Genomic DNA, 22,264 nt, shown 5'->3' with positions numbered 1-22,264 from the left:
TCCCTACAATCAGCCCAATGCCTGCACTGCCCTGTACAAACACGGTGTACAAGCATTCGGAGACCTCAAGGGACACCTGCTGCAATAACCCAACGTGAGGGGCACAAAGAACGGGCTAAAATAGGGCATCAAACATAGCTGCAACTGCCTTCCCCGCCACAGGAGATGAAAATAAACAAACACACTTTTGGTCAATGAAACCAGCTCAGACAAAACGTATTCACCAGCTACAGAAAAGTGACAACCAGTGGGCCTAATTGAGGCAAAGGTCATCAGATATTCTACTTATCCTTAAGCTTGTCAAAAGTCACCACTACTGTCCTAAGTAGCTTTCATTGTTCCAGATGTAGATATAAGTTCTGCAACGATTTCGGTAGGCCCTCTACCCAACGCGAGAGAGGGCAAAACTGCTAATAGTTACTATGAAACGTTCTTAAAAGGAAAAGGAGAGTTGTCTTGAAATCTATGGCAAATACAAATATATGCTGGAGGGAATTCTACATAGACAGTTCATACTCTTATGTTCATCAATGATAGCAAATTAAAAGTGGTCTTACACACTCAATGCACAGGACTGGAGTATTTAAAAAAAAACTCAATATGTTAAGCGCAGTATATCTCCAGAGAAATTAGGTATTGACTGCATGCCTCGGTGAGTAGAAAATCTACAAAAATCCATAAGAGGCATTGATCCAAATATTACTTTTTAACACTAACTATGTAACAATTTTTTAAATGTACACTGGGTGCAGATATAATTCTCTTTAATTATCAATCAACAAGCAAAAAAGTAATACTGTTTATACAGTATGGTCTTTAAAAATTAATACAATGAATACACTCAAATACTACACTAAAACTAACAATGCAGCTGTGCCATACGAAATTTGCATCAAAATGAAAAGGTTTTAACTTTTAAAAACCCACATGCTGGTTGCAATGAGATCTAGCCACCAAATACAGGAGTGCTGATAGTGTGGGTCAGATCCTGTGGCAATGCCCAACCTGGGCCCTGACATGGCTCAAAGTGAACTCTAGACATAGACAGGGGATGTACCTGAGGTTGCGATCAATACTTCCAAACGCCCGACAAGTCTGGAAGTCCCCAAGCAGCACTGCGGCACAGAAGAGCCAGCCCGTGGGCCCTCACACACCCTGCAGAGCACCGGTACGCCATGCGAAAATAAAGACAAAACCAACATGAAGACCCAAGATGCAAGGCGAGGCAGCCTTTCCCAGCTCGGAGGGAATTCCTCTGCAGTGCCAGCGCAAAGTCAAAGCCACCCGCACACGCTAAAATAACTTGTTTAAGGGCAGCGATTCACCATCAGCTGCCACACGAACAGCATGTCCAACTCAGCCCCGACCAGAGGCCGTCAGAGGAGTATGGACTAATTCTACCACACGGAAGTGCTACCATGCAGTGGCCGCTGGTAGGCAACTGGATCTCAGTGGAGTGCATAACCTCTACACCTGATGAACTCCACCGAGAGCTTGGGGAATAAACAGGCATGCAGCTGGGCTAATCTCTCCATTCAACTAGGGAAACACCAGTGCTGATTTGAATTAGTGGGAAGTGGTTGCATCTGATTGGCTTTATGCAAGAAGATTAACAGCTTTAAGCATTGCCAAGAGGCATTTTTGAAAGCAACAAACTCATAATTTTGTTTAAAGTTTCAGCATGTACCTCAAATCGCTGTATGTCTTCAGGTGGGTACTTTAAGAATAAAAGCAGAGCAGCACAAAATGTTCTCATTTGTCTCACTCAATACAGTAACTGGTACTATTCAGGGGTTTTGAGGTTTGAGATACATTTATGTTGCAACATACATTCAGGAAATGTCCTCTGGAAAGGATCTCGTAACATTTAAAAATTGGAACTGTATTCCAAAAGCATTGAACTAAGTATTCCACTCTGAAAAAACGGGGTAACACCAGAATGAAGGCTGTCTATGCGGCTTGAATTTCCCAGCAGCGAAGCAGTCTTTGAATGCTTTTCAGAAGAGCACCCCACCTCACTTGCTACGCGCAGCTGCACTGAGACACCGCCACGAGCCAGGAGCACAGGAGGGCGTTGAGCAAAGCAGCCCTTTGCCCCAGCTGCTGGAAGTCTTTTAGTATCCTGAAACACCTCCGCGTCTCTAACCCTCACAACAAGGGACGAGATGAGGGAAGCCAGTGGCTGTGTTCTGCCATCTGGACCTGCGCAATCTCCAACAGAAGTCGCTGCAGATGCGTATTTTCCCCGAGATTTTGAGAGACCTGCTGCAAATGGGAAACTGGTAATTTGACCTTAATGCGTTCAGGCCGTTACAAGGTCAGAGCTGCGGCATTCAATGTACATAGTTTTGATTCTCCGCAACATATCAAGTACCACACTGTGTTCTGCAGGCTTTTCTGGCAGGAGCATCAGAAAAAACAGGGGATTTTCTGTTTGCAGCTATTAACAAGCAAAAAATTTTCAAGTGTAAGATGGGGCTAAGCTCCCTCAAGCTATCTTTCGGAATATTTTATTTTCTGGAGTCCTCTGCTTTTCACCAATTCCATCATGGCTTTCGCTACTTCGGGGAGTAATCTAACCCACAGACTGCAAAGGACAACAACTTAACTCACACTTGCATGTGCACACCATTTGCCACCCAAGTCTGTAAAATTTCCCTACTCTTTCAAATTAAAGGAGTTATCTGCCCTGTAACCCATCAACAGACACCTGTCCACTAGACAAACTAGCTGCTGTAACTTTCCAGCTGCCGAATCCCAAATACTCCAGCTTCCACTCCTTCTTCAAACGGTATCCACATCAAATACTAGTATACAGCCACATCACTCACACTACCAGGAAAAACAGCCAGCGTCAGACCTCCAGAAAATGCACTGTCTGCTTGGGAGGGCTAGAAGAGTCTGAAACAGATGCCCTCTCCACCACAAAATATTTTCTAGCAGGTGAAATTGTGCAATTGTCTTAGCAGCAAATACTTGACAGTCTTATTTCATTTCTCCTAATGACCAGAGTTAAACGACTGCAGGTTTTAACAGCGCCGGCAAATTATCAAGACCCTCTACATTACATGGTCAATGGTCCTTTTAATAGAAAAAGCAATAATATACAGTTGTTTGTGCCAACTAAAACTCGTTAGAAAGTATTAGTTTAAGGTAACAGTTCAGCAGCTATTAACAAGCACAAATTTCTACAGTTATTGCTTGTGACACTATGATCCTAGCAAAGCTGGCAGCAGAAAACCATTCCTTTTGTTTTAGGAGATCTTGGGGGGCGGGGGGGAAATAGGGGAAAGAAAAGTTAACAAAAACACTGTTTCGTAGCAAGAGTCAAAGTTTTTCAGTAATCACCATTTTTTTCACTAGCATAACATTAGAATTGACTTTTTGTCTTGCTGACATAGCAACTAAGAAAGTTGTGTTGCATTGACCATATTGATTGTGAACAATGCAGCCATCAGTGGGACTTTGCACCATATATTTTCGATATTGACCTCCCATTCCCTTTTCCATGGCTCTATGGGTCTGCTATTGGATTTGGACTGCAGTGTAATAAACAGCTAAGGTTTAATTAATGGTAAATGAATACAAGACATAGGTTATGACTTTAACTAATTAGGGAATTGTTGAATTAAGTCTGCCTTGGAATGCAAGGCAGTACAATCAATATCCAATAAAAGGACTATGTATGTAATTTACCTGCAAATGTGTTTCCAATAGCATCAAAGTGAGTTTAAATAAGTAAGATATATGAAAGGCTACTGGAAAAAGATTTCAAAAAGTTAACACTTTATGGCTTCAGAAAAGGTTTTTCTCCTTGCAGAGGGAGTGTCATCTTGAAATATCCTCCCATAACACAGATGGTGACAGCCAGACACAGCTCTCCATAAAGGACAGTGCAGACTGGAAACATTTTTCTTTGACAATGCAACATGAGCAAATACTGCCTCTGCCTGCCTACAGAGCGTAGCAAACACAAATCAGTACTCCCAACGTGAACCAACTCAGTTTAACGACAAGCTTCTCTTAGGGTACCTTGGTCCACCTTCCAGTACCGTATCTGCAGCAGCCTTTCTGTTTTAATCATGCTGCCCCCCTTCCCCCACCAGCCATGGAGAAGCGTTCCCAGGTACAAGAAGAGGTCACCACACCAGGGTCTGATCAACCCTGAGCAATCCCCAAGACTACTTCTATTGTATACATCAGCTCACACCGCCTGATTACTCATTCTGTAATCACTCCTCTGAAATGGAAAAAAGAAACCTACCTACTCCCTTGTGGGCATCTACGCTGGTAAACTCTATTGTCCCATTATGGCCCTTCCTAGGATTTTCCTGATACTGTTTGTGGTTCCCATTGGGACAATATCTGTAGGAAAGTCCATAATCTGCAAGATAAACCTGGAAGACATGAACAGACAAATGAATAATGCTTTTGTCCTTTGAAAGTATAACCTTTATAATTAAGTCTTAAGAAACTGATAGGTTAAGGACAGCCTTAGATCTAAATTTTATTAAACCAAATGGTGCCTCAGGATAAAATATGTACAACTGGGGGCTATAACAGCTGCCCACCCCATTTAAATCCTTCCACTACTATGCTCTTATCTTTTTTCAGAGTCAAGCAGAATTTCAGTCTTTTTATTTTGTTCCTAAGCACTCTCCTCTCCAGGTGGGCATCTGGATATCATAAACTGCAGTATTCACACGTTGCTTACGGAACCCCTTCCCCTCCTTACTTAAACACGCACACACACCCCTCCGTTCAAATTCTGCATCAGCTGAGACCGTACAAGTTCATAACAGCAGTGCGACTTAAAAGCCAGAGGAAGCGAGAGGCAGCAGCTTCCCCCAGCCAGACCGGACACAGAGCTCCGGCACCAACAGGGACCGTGACCACAGGGCTGCTGGCCATTAGCCCAACTGTACTCTCCTCTTTTTGAATGCCACTGTCGGTAACTTTGTACTGCCAACAACTATTTAAAGCGTTAAGATAAAACAAAGCACAACAAACTGCCCCCCCACCCCACCCCAGAAAGCAATCTTAGTAAATCACTCCTGAATTTATAAGAATTTTTAAAAAGGCACAGAGCCAGACTTCACACTAAGTTACTGTGAAGCAAAACCATGGAGCTAAATCAGTGTGAAGAGAAAAAAAAAAAAGGGCCACCAGTGTATGTTGCAGCAAGCTCATGCATTCTGCCACATTTACCTTTCCATCCTGACACAGGTAATTTTTTTTTTTTTTCTCCAAGATGCCTCACTATAGTACCTAAAAAACCTGGAGGAAGCCCCACAGTTCTGAATGGCTTATCTGGGAGCGGCACTTGCATGTTCTTGGGACTTAACCGTAAAAGTATTAACTGACTTGAAAATTAGTCTTGCTCACTTTTACGGTATTTGAAGATGGAAAACAGAACAGCTCAGGAGAGCTGAATTTTACTTTCTGTTCTTCTGCTGCCTGTCAAGCCAAACCTGAACATGCCATCTGGCTCCTACGCCTCTATTTCTCTACAGGAACAGGGCATGCAGTACTGCGCCCATGTCAATTCTGCCACTCGCATAATTTCGATTAAGGGCACAAGGCCACTCCATGAAGTTCAGATTAACATGTTCTCCCCTCCAACAGGGGCGGATTTAATACATGCATATGGTCAATTACTGCAGCGCAGCTGACAAGCAGTAACTTGTTGAAAGCAGCTGGAATTTAATCACAGTCTGTCCACTCCACAATGCCCCATAGGTTATTTTCTCACAGTCATTTCCACACCCTCACCTGGCCTTCGCCCCTTACATTGACCAGTTCTCACATTACGTAATTGCTTTTTTTATAAATATCCAAGTATGGTACTTTCACTTGAAAAAAATTAAAATGTTACAGACTTCTATTATATTGCCAGTGGAACTGACCTCTGGGGCAAAAGCTAAATCATCTGAAGGCACATAAAGATAATTTCTACTAAATCATATTATATTATAAAGCAAAACTTACTCGAACCTTAGTTTTGTTTCCTCTTTAACCAGTAAGTAGTTTATCCTATGAAAGTCTAAAATAAACTCTTCTAGCACCCACTTGTAGTTTAATCATGTCACTCCTGGTACAGGAAAAATAAACAAAAAACTCTCAAGAAAACTTAACGCATTAGTTTGCAGCACACTCTGTTGAACTACTGATTCCTGTTTGTGCTCCAGGCAGCTGCAAATCCTGGGATGGCTGAGTCTCTTGGTTTTACTGTTTCTGCTGCAGGATCTGTGCTTATTTGGAGCGTGTAAGCTGGGATGCAGCACTCCCTGCAGGGTGATGGCTTTTCAGATTATCGATGATGTTTTTCACCCGACAGACTATACAAACTGTGATACAAGATTACAGACCGTAGGCACATTTAGAAAAATCTGGGACAAGGCATAAACTTTGTTGGGTTGACTGATTTGATTTTCTCCTGCACCCGTTCTCCAGCGTATTCCTGATGCTCTGGTACCTGTCCTAACTGAGTGCACAGTTAGTGTGGGAGAACTAATTTAAACTACCCTAATATCAAGTTTTGTGAATCTTCTGCATCCTTCATGGGCTGGGAAGGAGACAGTAGGCTCGACGGTGTATTCTTCCTAGGCTAGCAGGTACATTTTGGATTTTGCTTGACTGCAGATTTCTGACATGTACCATTGACCAGATATAGTAAGACGAAATACAGACCAGATTCCAACCTTTACAAATTCAGGCTATGCCTTATATTAAAATGAGATTTTAACTGTTAAAAAAAACAATACAAGAATAGCATTTCTGCCAGCTCTCTGGTTCTGTCTGGGATGGGAACGCTAGCTTATGTGACAGACACTCCCATATGGCAGCCCAGCCTAGGTGGTCTTTCAAACTGTCTTAACAACAGGGCATCTTAAAAGTAGCCACAAATATAAAGTCAAACTTGAAATGTGTAAAAAAGTTACTAGTTATCCTACAGATAAATCACAGTAACCATGTACTCTTAATTCATTTTTAAGCAACAAAATTGCTTAAAATACCTTCAGCAGTAGTAACAGCAGAGCAGTTTTAAATTCATATTGAAAAACCCCTCTAAAAGTGAGAGTAGCTTCAGCTTATCCTGCCTTGATCGATGGTGGCAAGACCTGGAAACCAAGAAGCAATCATCTCTTAAAGGCACTCGCATGCAATTGCGACAACATCTATGACTGCACCACAGCTTGCATCAGGAGTTGGTCATGAGTGTCGTTGATCAGCTTGTCGTTGTTCTACCAGAGCCATTTTTCACTTCCACAACTTTCACATCAGATTTTTTCCACAAACATGCAACCGGTGGTAGCCTCACAAGGCAAAGCCTCTTAGCCACCAACAAAAATCAATCCCTTCCAGCTTGTACAAAACCAGCAATGCACCATTACAACCTTGCCACAACCATTATCAGAATGACTACATTATTTTAAATTACCATTAATTTCATTTCATCAATTCTCATTATAACCCTTTCATCATTAAAAAGATATATAGTTCTTTATAGCTAGTTGTCACTCTTTGATAATGTAACACAGCATGCCCTTCCAAATTTAAGCAGAACATGGTGGGTAGGGGTAGTTAATGAATTTATAGGTTGCTGCAGGTTTTTTTAAGGACACAGGGAGGGGGAAAATGAAGATGAGTGCTAAAGAATATTGAGAAAAATTAAGTCAGCGTTAGTATGCGTTTCAACACCATAAATATTTTTCATCTGCATGCTTTTTTTAAGAACAACAAAACAAATAAGAACAAAAAGAGAACAAAACATACACAGAAAGATAAACAAGACAGTTGAAACAAGAAATGGTAACATGGATGATGAAGGCGCAACAGTGACATAAGCCTAGAACAGCTGGGTTTTAGCGGTGTTACATTGTACACTCCTTCCCACACACTTACTTATTTTAACTCTTGGTTTTGTTCAAGTTTGGTTTTTTGTTTTGGGTCTTTTTTTTTCCTTGAGGTTTTTTTGTTTTGTTTTTAACACATCCCAGTCTGCACTAGACTCAGCAGCGCTTAGCATGGTCTGTTATTAATAGATTTTGTTATAGATTAGGAGCCAGATTTCTAAAGTCTTCGCACTTAATTTCATGCAAACATGAATGTGCCCATCTTATTCAAGAGAACAGCCACACAGGCGCAAATATTATTTATGTGCACGAGCAACCAAGTCGTCCTGTCCTTTCCGTGCATGACTCCCTCACAAGTGTTTTATATCTGAAGTGCTAAATACCTGCTAAACATAAAATTCTTACAACTTCTAGATGTTACGGTATAAACCTGCACTAATCTGGGAAGTCATAAGTCTGGCACTTCGGGTTCTCATGGTATTCTCTACATCTCGAAGTACGCATAGCAGGAAATTTATTGCTGAAAGGATGAGGATACAGTGATTCCCTTTGTACATTTTCTTTCCAGTGGTTCCATTACTAGACTTACGTAATGCGCTGTAAATAATTAAGTAGATACCTACTAATCAGAGGCAGATTGGTCACTAATGGCCATAGTGCTACTTCAGTTGGACACGACAGCGCAAAAAGACTGAAGTCCATCTCGGGATGGGAAGCCTGAAGTGCAGCGTTTGGGACAGAAATGGCATCTTTCACAAAACGAGAAGCCAAGGAAGGAGGAAAGCAGGTTGAACAAAGGAGAGAGGGGAAAAAATCTGCTGTCACTTGTCAGTGGTAAGTCCCGATGCCAGAATCGATTGAACTCTGAGATATTTGAGCGATTACTACACAAAGAAATAAAACCAGTGTAAACAGTTCTATCGAAATGTAGCAGTAGGACTGATGAAAGAAAATTAAGGCTATCTGATCATGAAGTTACATCTCAGATCAGGGGCACAGCCAGCATCCATGAGCTAAAACCTAACTGTTCCTGTATGGTATTCTCTGCATACTGCATGCTTCCTAAAAACAGGTGAAAGAGAAGAGAAAATATTTCCATTTTTCTCAATTCATCTGCTCTTTAGCACATCTGTCGTATTGAACTAAAGAGCAGCAATCACAATGATTCATCTCACAATGAAAAACAGCTTAAAGTTGGACTTGTTTTCATGCATGTTTTTCCCATACGATCAGTGCATGAGCTCTGTCTCTTCTGTGCTGGTCCACTGAAAGTTGGTTTTAAAAGTTAACATTTTGGAACATTTTTGTATTCTTCTTTTTTTTTCCTTTTCAGTTGGGGCTATTCATGATAACCAAGTCTGAGAGTTTTATTCTGTAACTATCTTGTCTAAGAAATGCTTAAAATGAGAATCAGAACCGAGGTGCACCTGCAATTAAAATTTACAGCTTAAAAACCCAAACAGGCAACTTCTGGTACAGACTTGAGTCTGCAACACTGCAGGATGTCTGCCCATGTATTCCAAGGGGCAAAAAAAGAAAATACTACAAGGTAATTGTTTTGAAGAGGCAATCTTCCAAACCTTATTTACTGAAAACTCTGATTTTAAGCTGTTGTCTGGTGACTGCTTGTCCCTTTTAATAGCATCACAATTTAAATGAGCTCAATGGATTTTAATTTCTCTTTTAGAGTCTGTACCAATAATGCTTATTCTGCTTTATCATACAAAACAGTTACTACTACGCACCGAATTATCTTTAACTTGCCACAACACCGAGAGTGCTTCACTTGTTCTGTAATTTATAGGTCTGATCACTTCAAGTTTTCTTTCAGGGCTCTCTGAGATTCATGGGCTTCCCTCAGTACATCACTCCTATTCTGTCAGTCATTGTGCTGGGTCCATGTTCAGAAACATATTGACTAGAGAATTGATCTTTTGACCTGTAACTCACTGAATGGCCTCGCTCCCTTCTATTGAATAGATCTGCAGCAAGCTGCTCTTCGAGGTCAGTTGATTCTGATCTTCTAACCATTTCTAAACATCATTTGGAGGTCACAGTGTGACAGGACCTTTACTTTATTTGTTTCTCCGCCTTGCCATGGAAGGCAGGGGATAGCAGTATGGATTTCACACATTCTTTCAAAAAGGGGACTATGATATTTATTGTCTGTGGTGTAAATTTACCGGGTTAATTTACAGAAGAGAGAGAGAGGGGCAGCAGAAAGTCTAACATAGAAAAATTATCTTCTTTGGAACTGCAGGAAGTCAGTGACAATTTTGCACATAAGAGTACACGAGAACAGTCACCACATGACAAAAAAATGTCATAAAGGTACACATGCTTTTTTGAACAGAGATTTATGCCTCTTCATCAAAACAGAATATGGAAATACATTTTGAATAGATATAGAGATATATATAGAGTATTTCTAAGAGATTAGTAATGCGTTTCTTTAAAAAACATATTTCTAGAATTAAAGAACACTTCCAATTTATTTTCTCTTAAAATTCTAGACCCTAAAGACCAAGAACCCACTAGCATAAAATTCTTCACAAAATCTCACCACAGAAATCGTCAGGTCAGACAGCTTTATTATGCCAACTCCCACTGGAGCTACAGGTCTCTCTGCTTGTATTCCTGGGTTTGAGTTTGCCACTGGCTAGATGCTCTCAGTCCCTACTTATGAGATTAGCTTCATCACTTTACCTCCCAGGTCCATCGCTTTAAAAACAAGCAATCTAGCTATCCACCTTTTTAGCAGAGAGATAAGGTTGGACAAAACACTTCACAGGCATTTGGTAGCAATAACAGTGTCTGAGGTTTTATCTGAAGTGTCTTAAAGGTTAGTACAGGATTGCCAAATTAAAATACAGCATCTCCGACAACAGTTCAGAGGACACAGGACAAGACATTCCATACTGTTGTCATATTCACTTAGTGGTAATGCTCCACGAACCTTCCCAAAATACCGTTCTGGTAAATACGTAATACATTCAGCTTAACAGCATGTTAAAAAGGCAACTCGGTTTGTAGAAAAGGCTGTTGCAACATCATGAAGTCTTACATAGGAACGGGACATGTTTGGAATAGGAAGAAGCAACTTTCATGGCAAAACCACATGCAAATTAATGGCACATGCAAATAGCCAGGACATAACAAATGCAAAATCATCTGTACAAGTACACACGTACAGCTCTGACTACCTGAATCTGCATCAGAATATTGTCCAGCACTGCTCTTAACCCAGGTAAAGCGCGTTCACTGAAGTATGAGGGCAGACAGCACATCAGAGTCAACTATTTCAGGGGAAGGCTATTGAATTAGTGGCATAGGTAGATCTGCCAATTTGAAAGTTTTAGCTGGGGCGTTGGTGAGTTTATTCCTTCTTTTGATGCCCCACAAGCCATACAGCATATGTGTTTTAAGATATTGTGCAAGCTGCGTCTGGAAAATAATTTTTAATGGGACTGTTTCTGGTCAAATAAAGTCATCTGCCCCGCTGTGTAAGCTAAATAGAGTACTTTAAAATACATTTAGAAATAATCATCACTGTCTACATGGCCATAGACTGGTACAGTATAGTTATCATGGCTTCAGTGAGACCAGCAGATCTGTGGCTACTTCCAGAATTTCTGGGGCCCATGACTGGGAAGTTTTAATAATTTCAGTGGAAAAGAAATTTTACTGAAACAAAATTCTACACAAAACCTCTCAGCAGTAACATACACTTTGTACATGTTGAGATAGGAACTACTTAAACTGGAATATCTACTGATTTTATTTCACAGAATCATTAAGGTTGGAAAAGACCTTTAAGATCATCAAGTCCAACCATCAACCCAACACCACCATGCCCCCTAAACCATGTCCCGAAGTGCCACGTCCACACCTTTTTTTGAACACTTCCGGTGATGCTGACTCTACGATCTGCCTGGGCAGCCTGTTCCGCTGTTGGACCACTCTCTCAGTAAAGAAATTTTTTCTAATATCTAGTCTAAGTCTATATTTAATAAATATATAGTCTACATATATATATTCTAGTCTATATTTAATAAATATAACTTCAGTTATATTCCCACCTAAAACCTCTGTCCAGTAACTCACAGGTACCTTATTTTAAATCTGTCAATTAATTTACTCCTCGTGAAAACAAATTACTAGTATAGCACGACCTCCATACAGACAACATAAGAAACAAATCAGAAAATAACCCCACAGTCTGGCTAATTCAAAAGCAGCTGATCAAAGTCAGCTGCACGTCTTCAAATTTTATGATTACTGTAAATGGACACTTACAAAATTATTTCAATGTGAAAAACAGCAGCATATCTTGCTGTCATAAAAATACACAAAAGCCAAGACAAAAAAAAGTCATTTGAGTTATGTTAATGGGTTTGGGTAGCAGATCATTTTGCCTCTAAATAGCCTCCTCCTTTGGATTCAGCAGGCTGGTAAACACCATAAACTGAGATTATGTACTGGCTGCTACCACTCTCTAAAAACACAGTTGTTTTAAACAGCCATGATAGTTTTCAAACTACGTGTCTTAGAAAGCTGAAAAGACAAATTTGACTCAACCACTTAACTTGAAACTGGTAAAAAAAGCATATATAGTTCAACAGTTCAAGCTCCAACAGCAGTGAGCTGTTTTGCAAGACCTGTTTCTTCATCACTGCACCAGAAAAACAAAAATTGAAAGAAAGGAGACATATTGCTTAGAGCTAATTATATTTAAGTGACATTAGAGATGTCCTTTTTTCCTAAATGATATTTTTTCCCAGGAAAAAAGCGTACTTAGATTTTATTAACTGAAGAAAAAAAGACATCGTAAAAGCATATGGAGTATGACAGGATCAAAAGATTTGTTTCAAAACATTTCACCAAAACACTTCCATTTCAAGGCTAGCTTTAGGCTTTAGAGTGGTAGACAGCAGCAACCTTAATCCTACCTGCCTGTTATATCCACTACAACTAGCAGGATATAAGAGTTCTCTTATGGAAACGCAATTCATGACAATATTAGAAAGTCAGAACTTCCCAAGAATGAAAATACAATGGGCCACATCCTTAAACTCTATTAATATACTTAAACTGGCATAACCTAGAACAGCAGTTAGGTCCTCTAACTTACCCACTTGATTGGTTTACCCATCCATACCAGTACCCTAGTCAGCAGAGAACAAAGGGGATAAAGCAGAGTTTTGCTCTGCTTCTTTCTCAGACCTTAAGCTCCACAGAGCCACTCTCAGATTTGTCGTGAGAGTACATGAATGTTCATGCATAAACTTCTTCTAATATGTGAATTGTTAATGCATGATATACATAACTTAAAACTATTAAGCAGTTAAAAACACATTAGAATAACAGTGTAGATAAGTAAATATACTTACCTCATGTGGATTGGTGTAGCCCAAAAGTAGATTCGCTGCTTTAATGTCACCATGAACATACTCGTTTTCATGTATATATTCCAAAGTATCCAGCTAGGAAAGGATTTAGAACAGAAAACATCATCATCATGCCCACTCTGCCCCTAATGCTACCACCAAATATTTCTCACTTATACAGTGAAATCAAGGGCTACACAGACTGAGCTGACAAATTTGAGTTACAGCAAAAGGACTACCCACCCTGTCCAGAGGGTCTCTTCCCACCAGGCACATAGCTGATGGCAAATCATAAACAAGCGATACTTTGCCATGAGGCATCCCTCATGGTGTAACCACCTACGAGCACCAGCTTCTCAAGGTCACAAAGCAAGAATGAAACTAGTCCTGTATAAACACTGGAGGTAATGTTGAGAACACCAAGCTCTTAAAAAAACCCATATTCGATCAGCCCTGAAGGTTTGTAATATATTTGATCCTGCCAGTTATTATATGACCTGCATTTCACGTCACCATCACCCTGGCATCATCATCCTTCTTCAGCTCATCACTGAGGTACGACAGATCTAACTGTTAAAAAAACGTGTTTGCACTTGGTGACTCATACAAAAGACCGTCTAATTCTGGCTTTTGGAGAGTACAAAGAGTATTACAAGTTTGTCCACTATGCAACTATGAACACACTTCACTTTTTAAAAAATTATTATTATTTAGGTTAAAAGGAAACTTTGGAGGTGTCCAGTCTAAACCCCTTGCTTCAAGCAGGACTAACCTAAGTTAGATCAGGTTGCACAAGAGATTGAATAGTCCAGTTTTAAAAGTCCCCAAGGACTGATGTTCCACAGCCTCTGGGAAGCGCTTTCCTGTACTAAGACACTCCTTCTGCGAAAACTTTTCCTTTATATTCAGAGTTCCTCTTCCTGCAACTTATGACCACCTGCTTCTACTCCATTTGCAGTGCACCTCTGTTCAGTGATAGCAGTCTTTCACAAAACAAACGGTATTACAAAGGAGCACATATACAACCTTCCATTAGCATGTGCCAGTCTACACACGTGTGAAAACAAAACTGATACTTGCAGACCAGCCTAATCCTGGACTGTACAATCAGTGCGTTCAGCAAACGCACTGAAAATTTTGCATTCAGGCATGCAATTGTGAACTTCAATAAATACGGACGTCTAATACAATACCCTTCAGACATGCGGGGCCGGGGGCAGGAATCAATACATGTTAAAGCACATGAGGACAGGCTTACACATCTCAGTCTAAACACACAATTTGAAGTGTATGGTCCATGTTTTCAACTATTAGAAAAAATAGTTGAAGTTGGAGCCCACCAACTTCCAGTCTGCAGGGAGTCTTGATTTTCTACTTAATACTAATTTTATTTAAAAGAAAGATAAAAAAATAAGAAAATACATAGCATTTACACATGTTCAATTCTAAACTCAAGAGCTACCTAAAGGAACTATATTAAAAAGATAATTTGCTAGTTGAACTCAGCAAGTTCAAGACATAGAAAGTTCCTCTCTCTGTACATACCATTCGTGCCCCAAGTTGCAGAACAGTCTCTTTCCTAAATCTGCTTCCACAATCTTCAAAGATTCTTTGAAGGTCTTCCCCCAGTCTCTCCATGACCATGAATCTATAGCTACCAGGAAACATATAAAAGGGAGGAATCCCAAGTTGGCATCAGATTGAAAGGACTGACTTACATTTTGTTGTAAAACAATCTTCTTGTCAATTTGAGGCTTAACTACAATTCATCGTCTTACCTTTTTCCCCTGTACTCAGCCAAGCCTGATCCCCAAAACAGTGGAATTCCTAAACATCTTATTTTTTTGAGTGTCATCCATTTTCTTACTGTAATGATAATAAAAAAATAACATTGGGTTAAAGGTAGCTAGAGAATTTCAGGTTTGGTGGTGGGGTTTTTTCGTTGTTTTTGCAACCAAGCCAAGAGTTTGAATGAAACAAACAAGACTTATTTGGCAGTTTGCGTAGCAAACAATTCAGACCATAACTTTACTCTGAAGTTCTCCACATTCTACAGAACAAGAAGCAGTTTTTTGTTCTAGCAATGTGGTACTTCGTTCCCTTAGAAGGCAGATATGCAATTATCAATAGCTGAAGAAATAATTCCTTTAGAAGCTCTACTTTATTCAATACAGAATGCTTCAAGCTATCAAAAGTGCTTATGTCTACCAGCAATCTAAGTCATCTAAAGTCTTTAGGACAGTTCCCATGAATAAATTACATCCATGCTTAAGTGTCTGCAGAATCAAGTGCCTTGATTACTACTAAATCCTGTGATGATTGCACACACTCTTAGCCCTGCACATGGAAATAGTTACTCGCAGAAATACGGTCATCAATTAGTCCATGTAATACCTCTGTTCTAAGGCTGGCCTCTCTCTGGAGTCCATTCATCATTGTGCACTCTGAAGTGTGCACATAACAAATTTGGGACGCTTTTGTTCTCCCTTCTGATCAGAAAGGACAAGGATGACATCCAAGTAAAGAAGCCAATAGCAATCTAAACTTATTATAGCACCAACTAGGATTAGTTCAGTATACGTGAAATGAGTTGGCTATCAAGCTCTAAAGTAACAGTTCTTATTAGAAGCAGTTAATTCTGATATATTACTTACTGATATAATTCAGATATATTACTTACTATGTTCTTGTTTTGCAGCCCTCTGGTAAAATTTCAGTTCAGAAAATAAGGGGCCATTTTCAAGATATTCCTGTTGAGAAATAAATCACCTTATTATCATAAAACGCATTAGAAAGACAACAGTTTCTATATAGAAGTGTATGAGAAACTCAAAGAGGATGAAACCCCCTTTGTTTCCCCACATCCCATATATCATGCCATCTGAAACGTAATTTTAATAAGTAGCTAAAAAGAAAAGTTGTTTGGAAACATGTTTTCATAAACAGCACAGATTCTTTCAGAAATTATTTAAGACATTATTTTCAGAAATGTTGTAGATTAGGCCTATTTTTCCTTACTAAACCGTTGAGGGCAGTAATCAAGGAAAGGAAAGAATCAAGTCAAGGAAATACTGTATGTCATGGAAATGCAAAATGTATCTCCAAGCAGGGAAAGTATACCAAGATAGAAAAAAAGTAGGGAAAAAAACCAAAAGCCACAAGCATGCAATACAGACCCAATGCTGGAAATAATGATAGATAATTAAGAGAAAGAACTGCATACAAGTTAACAATTTAGAAATGAGATCTACACATTACCACTTTAATTACATGCACCGCATCATCTTCTACAGGAACATGAGTTTGAGGGGAGGCTGCAAAATGAGAAAGAATGGAGATCAAACTGTGTGCAACAAAACATAATTGCAAAAAAGGCTAAGCTAGCATTGCATAAGGTGCCAAAAAAAAAATATGACAAAGATTTCCAACATTTTGCCTGAATTCCTGCTTTTAAAGGTCAGAGTTTTGCCAAGTTCAAGGCAAAACAAAGTGAAAACACCACACGCACACACAGAGAAGTCTTAATCAACAAGTACAGAAGCAATTTTAACCCACATTTTCAGAACTCTCTCCCTCGATGCTAATTAAGGAGTAAGCAGAATGTCCCCATTGCCCGTACGCACCACAAGAAGTATTCCATTATAACAGACTATGTTTAAGTCATTCCAGTCAAGTGGATAACCTCTGTGTTTGGTTGCTGTCAATCCACTGTCGTGACAAAGATACCACTTAAAAGTTATGACCTACAACATTAAGCCTCTACACAGGATTGTCTGCTTTCCTCTATTACAAATTAATTTGGCCCTAGAGCCTTGATTTCTATTCTGACATTATTTAGACACTGGCCTAAGTTAGGGACAGCACAGCCACCACCTGCCGAAAGGGGAGATGAGGGATTGCCTCTTAGTGCAAGTAGAGATTTCAAAACAATAATTGACCACATGTGCCAATTACAGCCCAGGAGACAGAACCTCTCTGCACAGACAATGCAATCCTATTTTCTTGTGACCTTGAGAGAACTATCAGTTCTCTCTGATACTACTGAAGCTACATGGAGCTACACTGGGATTAAAATTTAATGAGACTAAATCATCTTTTAGAATCATCACTGAAAAAAAACTAAAAAGAATACAGTTCCTAGGAAATAAGTGTCTTTTTCAAACTTCTTATCATGATCAAATACCAACAACAGTCCAGGTGTGAAACACTTCAACTATCAGCACACACAAAAATAGACTACTTTTATCCACATAATAAAAATCAAGTAAACTGGGATCTAATCAGACCATTCAAGCTTACATTTTTTGATGGTCAGGGCATAAAAATATTTTTACAATGAACAGGCTCCTTCAAGCTGCCATCTTCCTTCAATTCAATTCAGCATCTGGGTTGAATCTGGCAGCATACACACCCTAAACAGCCGCAGGGTCCCCACTGCCTTCTGTCTGACACTTCCCCATGCGAGTGCTGCTGTGCTAATAACACATTAAGATAAAATGAACATATTCTAAAACAGTAGCTCTGGAAGGTGTGAACTATCCATAGAGTCAAATGAGTAGCAGTCACCTTCAAAATACAAACTGAAGCTATCATACAGCCAGGAAGGACATTTTGGAAAACTTTGTTCTTACCATATTATTGTACTGAACCAGGAATCAAGGCACAGGTGCTTAAGTCTTTATCTTTCTTTGACACGTGTAGACTATGTCTTCACAGCTGAAGACACTAGTTTAAAGGAACACAACCCATGTGTTTCCATTGTATCCAACATCACATTACCCAAACAGAATTAGATGTGCTCCCTTACTGACACAGATCAGAAAAGAACCTGTGTATAAGAAAATGTATTTTAATACCAAGTTACTTAATAGAGGTTTGACAGGTGTAGACAAGTATCAAAATGAAGTGTATGTGAAAGAGTCTGATCTAACTCCCCTGTAGACATCTTGACATTTTATAAAGAGAGGCCTCATTCATAGTAATCTGGAACAGACACTAACAGCTGTCAGGGTAATGAAGAAGAGCAATTAACAGTAGGTAGCCCAGCAAAAGGGCCTCACCCCCATGGTTCTTACACTATGCTGGTGTGGATGCGTTTTGGAGTCACACTGAAAGAACATCCTGAAGAAAAATGAAACTAAAACCAACTGTCAATCGTTACAATGTGAAAAGTCAGACAAAGTCCAACAAGATACAGGAACAGATGCTCCACAAAATGAGTAGCATGACATTCAAATTTACAAAAGGAAAAATGGTATTATCGATTTTACTGCACATACATGAAAAAAGGCATAACATTCACAACGAGTAACACTCTAAACTTCTTACACAGATAATGCTTAGACAATTACTCTTATACATACATAAAGCATAAGTTGCACGCATACCTTTTGTTCCATCATTTTAATTAAACATTCATATATCAGGCAGCAATACTTCAGCCACAGCTCAGAAATAAGACAGACTATTTTTTGTCCATAAATAAACGTAAATGGTTTTTAAAAAAATGTCTCATTACTATGTATAGTTACTTAACAGACTGGAAAGGCTCCCAAGGTTTAACAAACAGTCTGATTACATACCTCATAGACCACCACCACATACTCTCCTGCGAGTTTAGCTCATAGTTAATTACTGTATACTCGTAATTAGCCATGTGCTAGCCTCGTTCTGTGTGGTGGCACATGGCTATTTATAATATTACAATCAGTTAAATGCTAGACTGCAGGACAGTAAGCAGAGACCCTGCAGGAGAGCAATGCTTATAGGCAGGAGGTCTCTGATGGCGTAGAAGTACACACAAAGAATACCCGGAGCACTATATGGCAAGATTATGTTTGCAAAGGATATCTTAAAATAGCATAACAAGTGTGAGAGTTCCCAGTTTACAGTTTACACTGCTTTTATCAACTAGAGACGCACAATCTCCTTACGTTTGCGAGGAGGGGTGCTGTATGTCCACAATCAAAGTCATTGTCTGCGTAATTGTTAACTGGGAACACTGGCGCAAGATGAAGCTGTGCAGGGGGCCGCGGCTGTTTCTATCTCATGCCAAGAAGAGTCTCACAAAATATTTGCAAAGGGCAAAGGGCACAGCTCTATTTTCCCTTCCTCCCCCTCATCCCACAATCGCAGCTACCATGCCAGTGAAAACCATACGAATTTAAAATACACTCCGAAATAAAGCACTGCAGTAAGATTCACATTCTTGGCCACAATTTCCAACAGTTGTGCCTACACAACACAGCAAATAACTCACCTCAAATTAACCCATGTCCAGAATTCCCTAGTTTCACCCAGGCATAGTAGTTATGGTCTTATCATCCACTTTAATCGTGAATTTCATCTGTTTTGTTGCCGAGTGCCACAACCTTAATTAATGTAGCTTTCTAAATGTTAATAAGACATGGTTAACAAAAGGGTGTTTCTGAATGAACTGTGATTTCCTACAATCACACAGCACAATTGCACGCAGTCTGACAAAGAAAGGTGCCAACTCTATTTGCCAGTTCAAACGTGCTTGTTGTAGTTTTAGCAGTTAATTTGTGGCAGTCACATTTGGAATATGGTGAAATATTTTCAATGGCTCTCATAGAACCAGTTTTGTTGACAAAGTTTACACAGTGGAGAAGTAAACAGCATTGATTTGGCAGTTTGAAAAAACATCCCTGCTCCTGTCCACAGCTGGTGTCTTTGCCACTGCTGGATATTTTGAGGATGTATTTGTTTGGAAAACATGAATAAAATTATTTTCAGAAGTTCTTGGGTTGCTAGTATTTTATTTTTGCTTTGTTTCACTGGTTAACTAATCCTGAAGAGTGATATTGTCAGTTTAGTTTTTTGCAGAAATAAAAACTATCCTCAAAAATACCACAATCTTTGAAGTTACAGGCAACCTATTCAAAAAAGCTGGAAAAAATCTGGCCTCGTTTAAGTGAAGCCAAGAGCTGTTAAATTCAATGGCTAACAAACTGGGGGGAGTGTTGCTCAGAGCATCTAACAATAAAAAACGACCCAAGTTGCAAGAACATGGTTACTAAAAACAAAATATACACAAATAAATAAAAAGTAGCATCTGCTACTTAACACACAACTTCAAGTATTTCCTACATATGGAGGGTACTAAGGCAAATATTTAGAGGCTAACAAAGCACATGGCTTCCTCTCCTGCTTCGCAATATCTAATATTTCCCAAGAACCGAAATATTCAGTGCTTGAAGGATGTTTACAGTTCATTTTTAACGTAGCCCAAGACCTACTTCTCTGCTCATATTCTTACTTTAAAGGTGCATCGTCGTTTCCTGGACAGACTTTTCTGAGCAGGGTTTATGAATAGTTTTTTTTCTAGACTCATCTTCTAGGTAGCTTTATGAATGTAGAGTTTTTATTATACATAGCCCTCTGCACCATGCTTGTGAAACCATCTTCCCCAACACCTAACTAAACTGGTTTTAGTAGAAAATTGTACTCAACTGCTACGCTATTTTGCAGATAACTGCAAATGCCTCCAAGCTAAGAGCATTCAGTACTGGTAAGAAATTTCACTAAATTTCTTACTCATCTTTCCACAAAACCTTAATCTTCATTCACTAGAGCCAAAGTTTCGTATTCCACAGCAATGGAAGCCACTGTTTGACTTTCAAAGTTAATTACTCTAAGCTGGAACAGGTATGACACATCCTTTAACCCCAGGCAGAAAAGCTATGCATGGTCTGCTCTTACAGCACTCTCAGATGGGAGTCCAAGCCTCTAATATTTAAAGCTTGATGCACAAACTGTTTTCTGGCAAGATTCTTCTCCAGCCCATCTGCTAGTCTGACATAGTGCCCACTCAGAAGATACCCTGCCAGTTTCGGTAGGGTACAGGTGCCAAAGACAGCTGAAGGGAGCTTTCTCCATAAGGCAACAGGTGCCCTATCTTTTCTCCAAAGCTCTTCCTGTCACCATAAAACACTGCTCAGAAATGACCCCAATTAAAAAAAAAACAAAACAAAAAAAAAAACCACAAACCTGCTCTCTCAACTTTCTAGTTTTACTTAGTATTGCCAGGGTCTCAGATCCTGACCAGAACTCTTGCAAGGTGGACTAGTGAATAGTACAGGCTCACAAATCACAGGTCCAAACATATGGGGGAAAAAAAACAAACTACATATTATGTGGCAGAACACTAAAGTGTAATGATCTCTGCAGACTTTGTAACAAGCTTCAGACTACTGTGTAAAAATGAGTTATGCTTTCAAAGTTAAGAATTCTAGTATACAGAGGACCAAAAAAAGAAGAAAGAGGGAAGGTTCAAGAGGAAGCAGTCATTAGCAAGAACTAGTTGACGTAAGGAGTATTTCCTCTTCCACAGATGGCACAAGGCTGAGCCTGTACCATGTGGTCAGTCCTAAGTTACTACCAAGTAACAAAATCAGGCTAAATTTATGATTTAGTTTGCCTACAGACAGGGTGAAAAATTAGGTAATCTGCTTGTTATATCTATACTTATAGGATTTAATATTAGTGACTACATAAAAAGACTCTTTCCTGAAGTGGTGTTTGTCTGCCAATGAATTTATTTTCGCACTAAGGTTCACACCTGCAGGTACAACAAGACCTTTGCTGAAATGCATTTTAGCATCTGAAGGTTAAGAAAAATCCATCCCTAATGAGACGGTTACCTGCTAGTGCCATTGATTACAATGTTTTGCTACTAGTATTCTTCTTTGCATTGAGTTTATAAAAATCATGATGAACGTATATCTTTCAGTATCATTTTTATTGGATTTTTAATTCGTTTGCTGCACTATAGTAAGTATTTTCAGTGAAGTTAATTTAAGCAACCTTTGAAGTACTTCATTTCTCTAGAATCTATTGTTAAAGCCAGCTTCCGAACGCAAACCAAGGAACGAACAGTATGACAATGACAGGATGTACTTCCATCAACACTTCTCTTCCTTGACACATGTACACCCCTGCTCACAGCTATACAAATTATCCATGGAAATTAGTCTCTCTGAAACAGAAACAAACTTTCTT

At 39.4% G+C, this 22,264-nt stretch overlaps 1 protein-coding gene across 1 annotated transcript in view; it reads right to left on the bottom strand.

Moving 5' to 3' along the window:
* The window catches only part of VRK2 (vaccinia related kinase 2), a 34,167-nt gene extending 17,615 nt beyond the window's left edge, over positions 1–16,552 (bottom strand). Inside the window, exons 1-6 of the mRNA XM_010296650.1 lie at positions 16,502–16,552; positions 15,924–15,993; positions 15,022–15,109; positions 14,789–14,897; positions 13,247–13,339; positions 4,265–4,397 (exon numbers count right to left, since the gene is read on the bottom strand). Of these exons, the coding sequence (XP_010294952.1) occupies positions 4,265–4,397; positions 13,247–13,339; positions 14,789–14,897; positions 15,022–15,098 (412 nt within the window). The 5' untranslated portion in view covers positions 15,099–15,109; positions 15,924–15,993; positions 16,502–16,552. The remainder of the gene's footprint in view (positions 1–4,264; positions 4,398–13,246; positions 13,340–14,788; positions 14,898–15,021; positions 15,110–15,923; positions 15,994–16,501) is intronic.
* Positions 16,553–22,264: the final 5,712 nt, after the last annotated feature.

Source organism: Phaethon lepturus, unplaced genomic scaffold, assembly GCF_000687285.1.
Source record: "Phaethon lepturus isolate BGI_N335 unplaced genomic scaffold, ASM68728v1 scaffold3481, whole genome shotgun sequence".
Lineage (NCBI taxonomy): Eukaryota > Metazoa > Chordata > Aves > Phaethontiformes > Phaethontidae > Phaethon > Phaethon lepturus.
The sequence above is the reverse complement of the archived record's forward strand: the minus strand, read 5'-3'. Positions and strand labels throughout refer to the sequence as shown.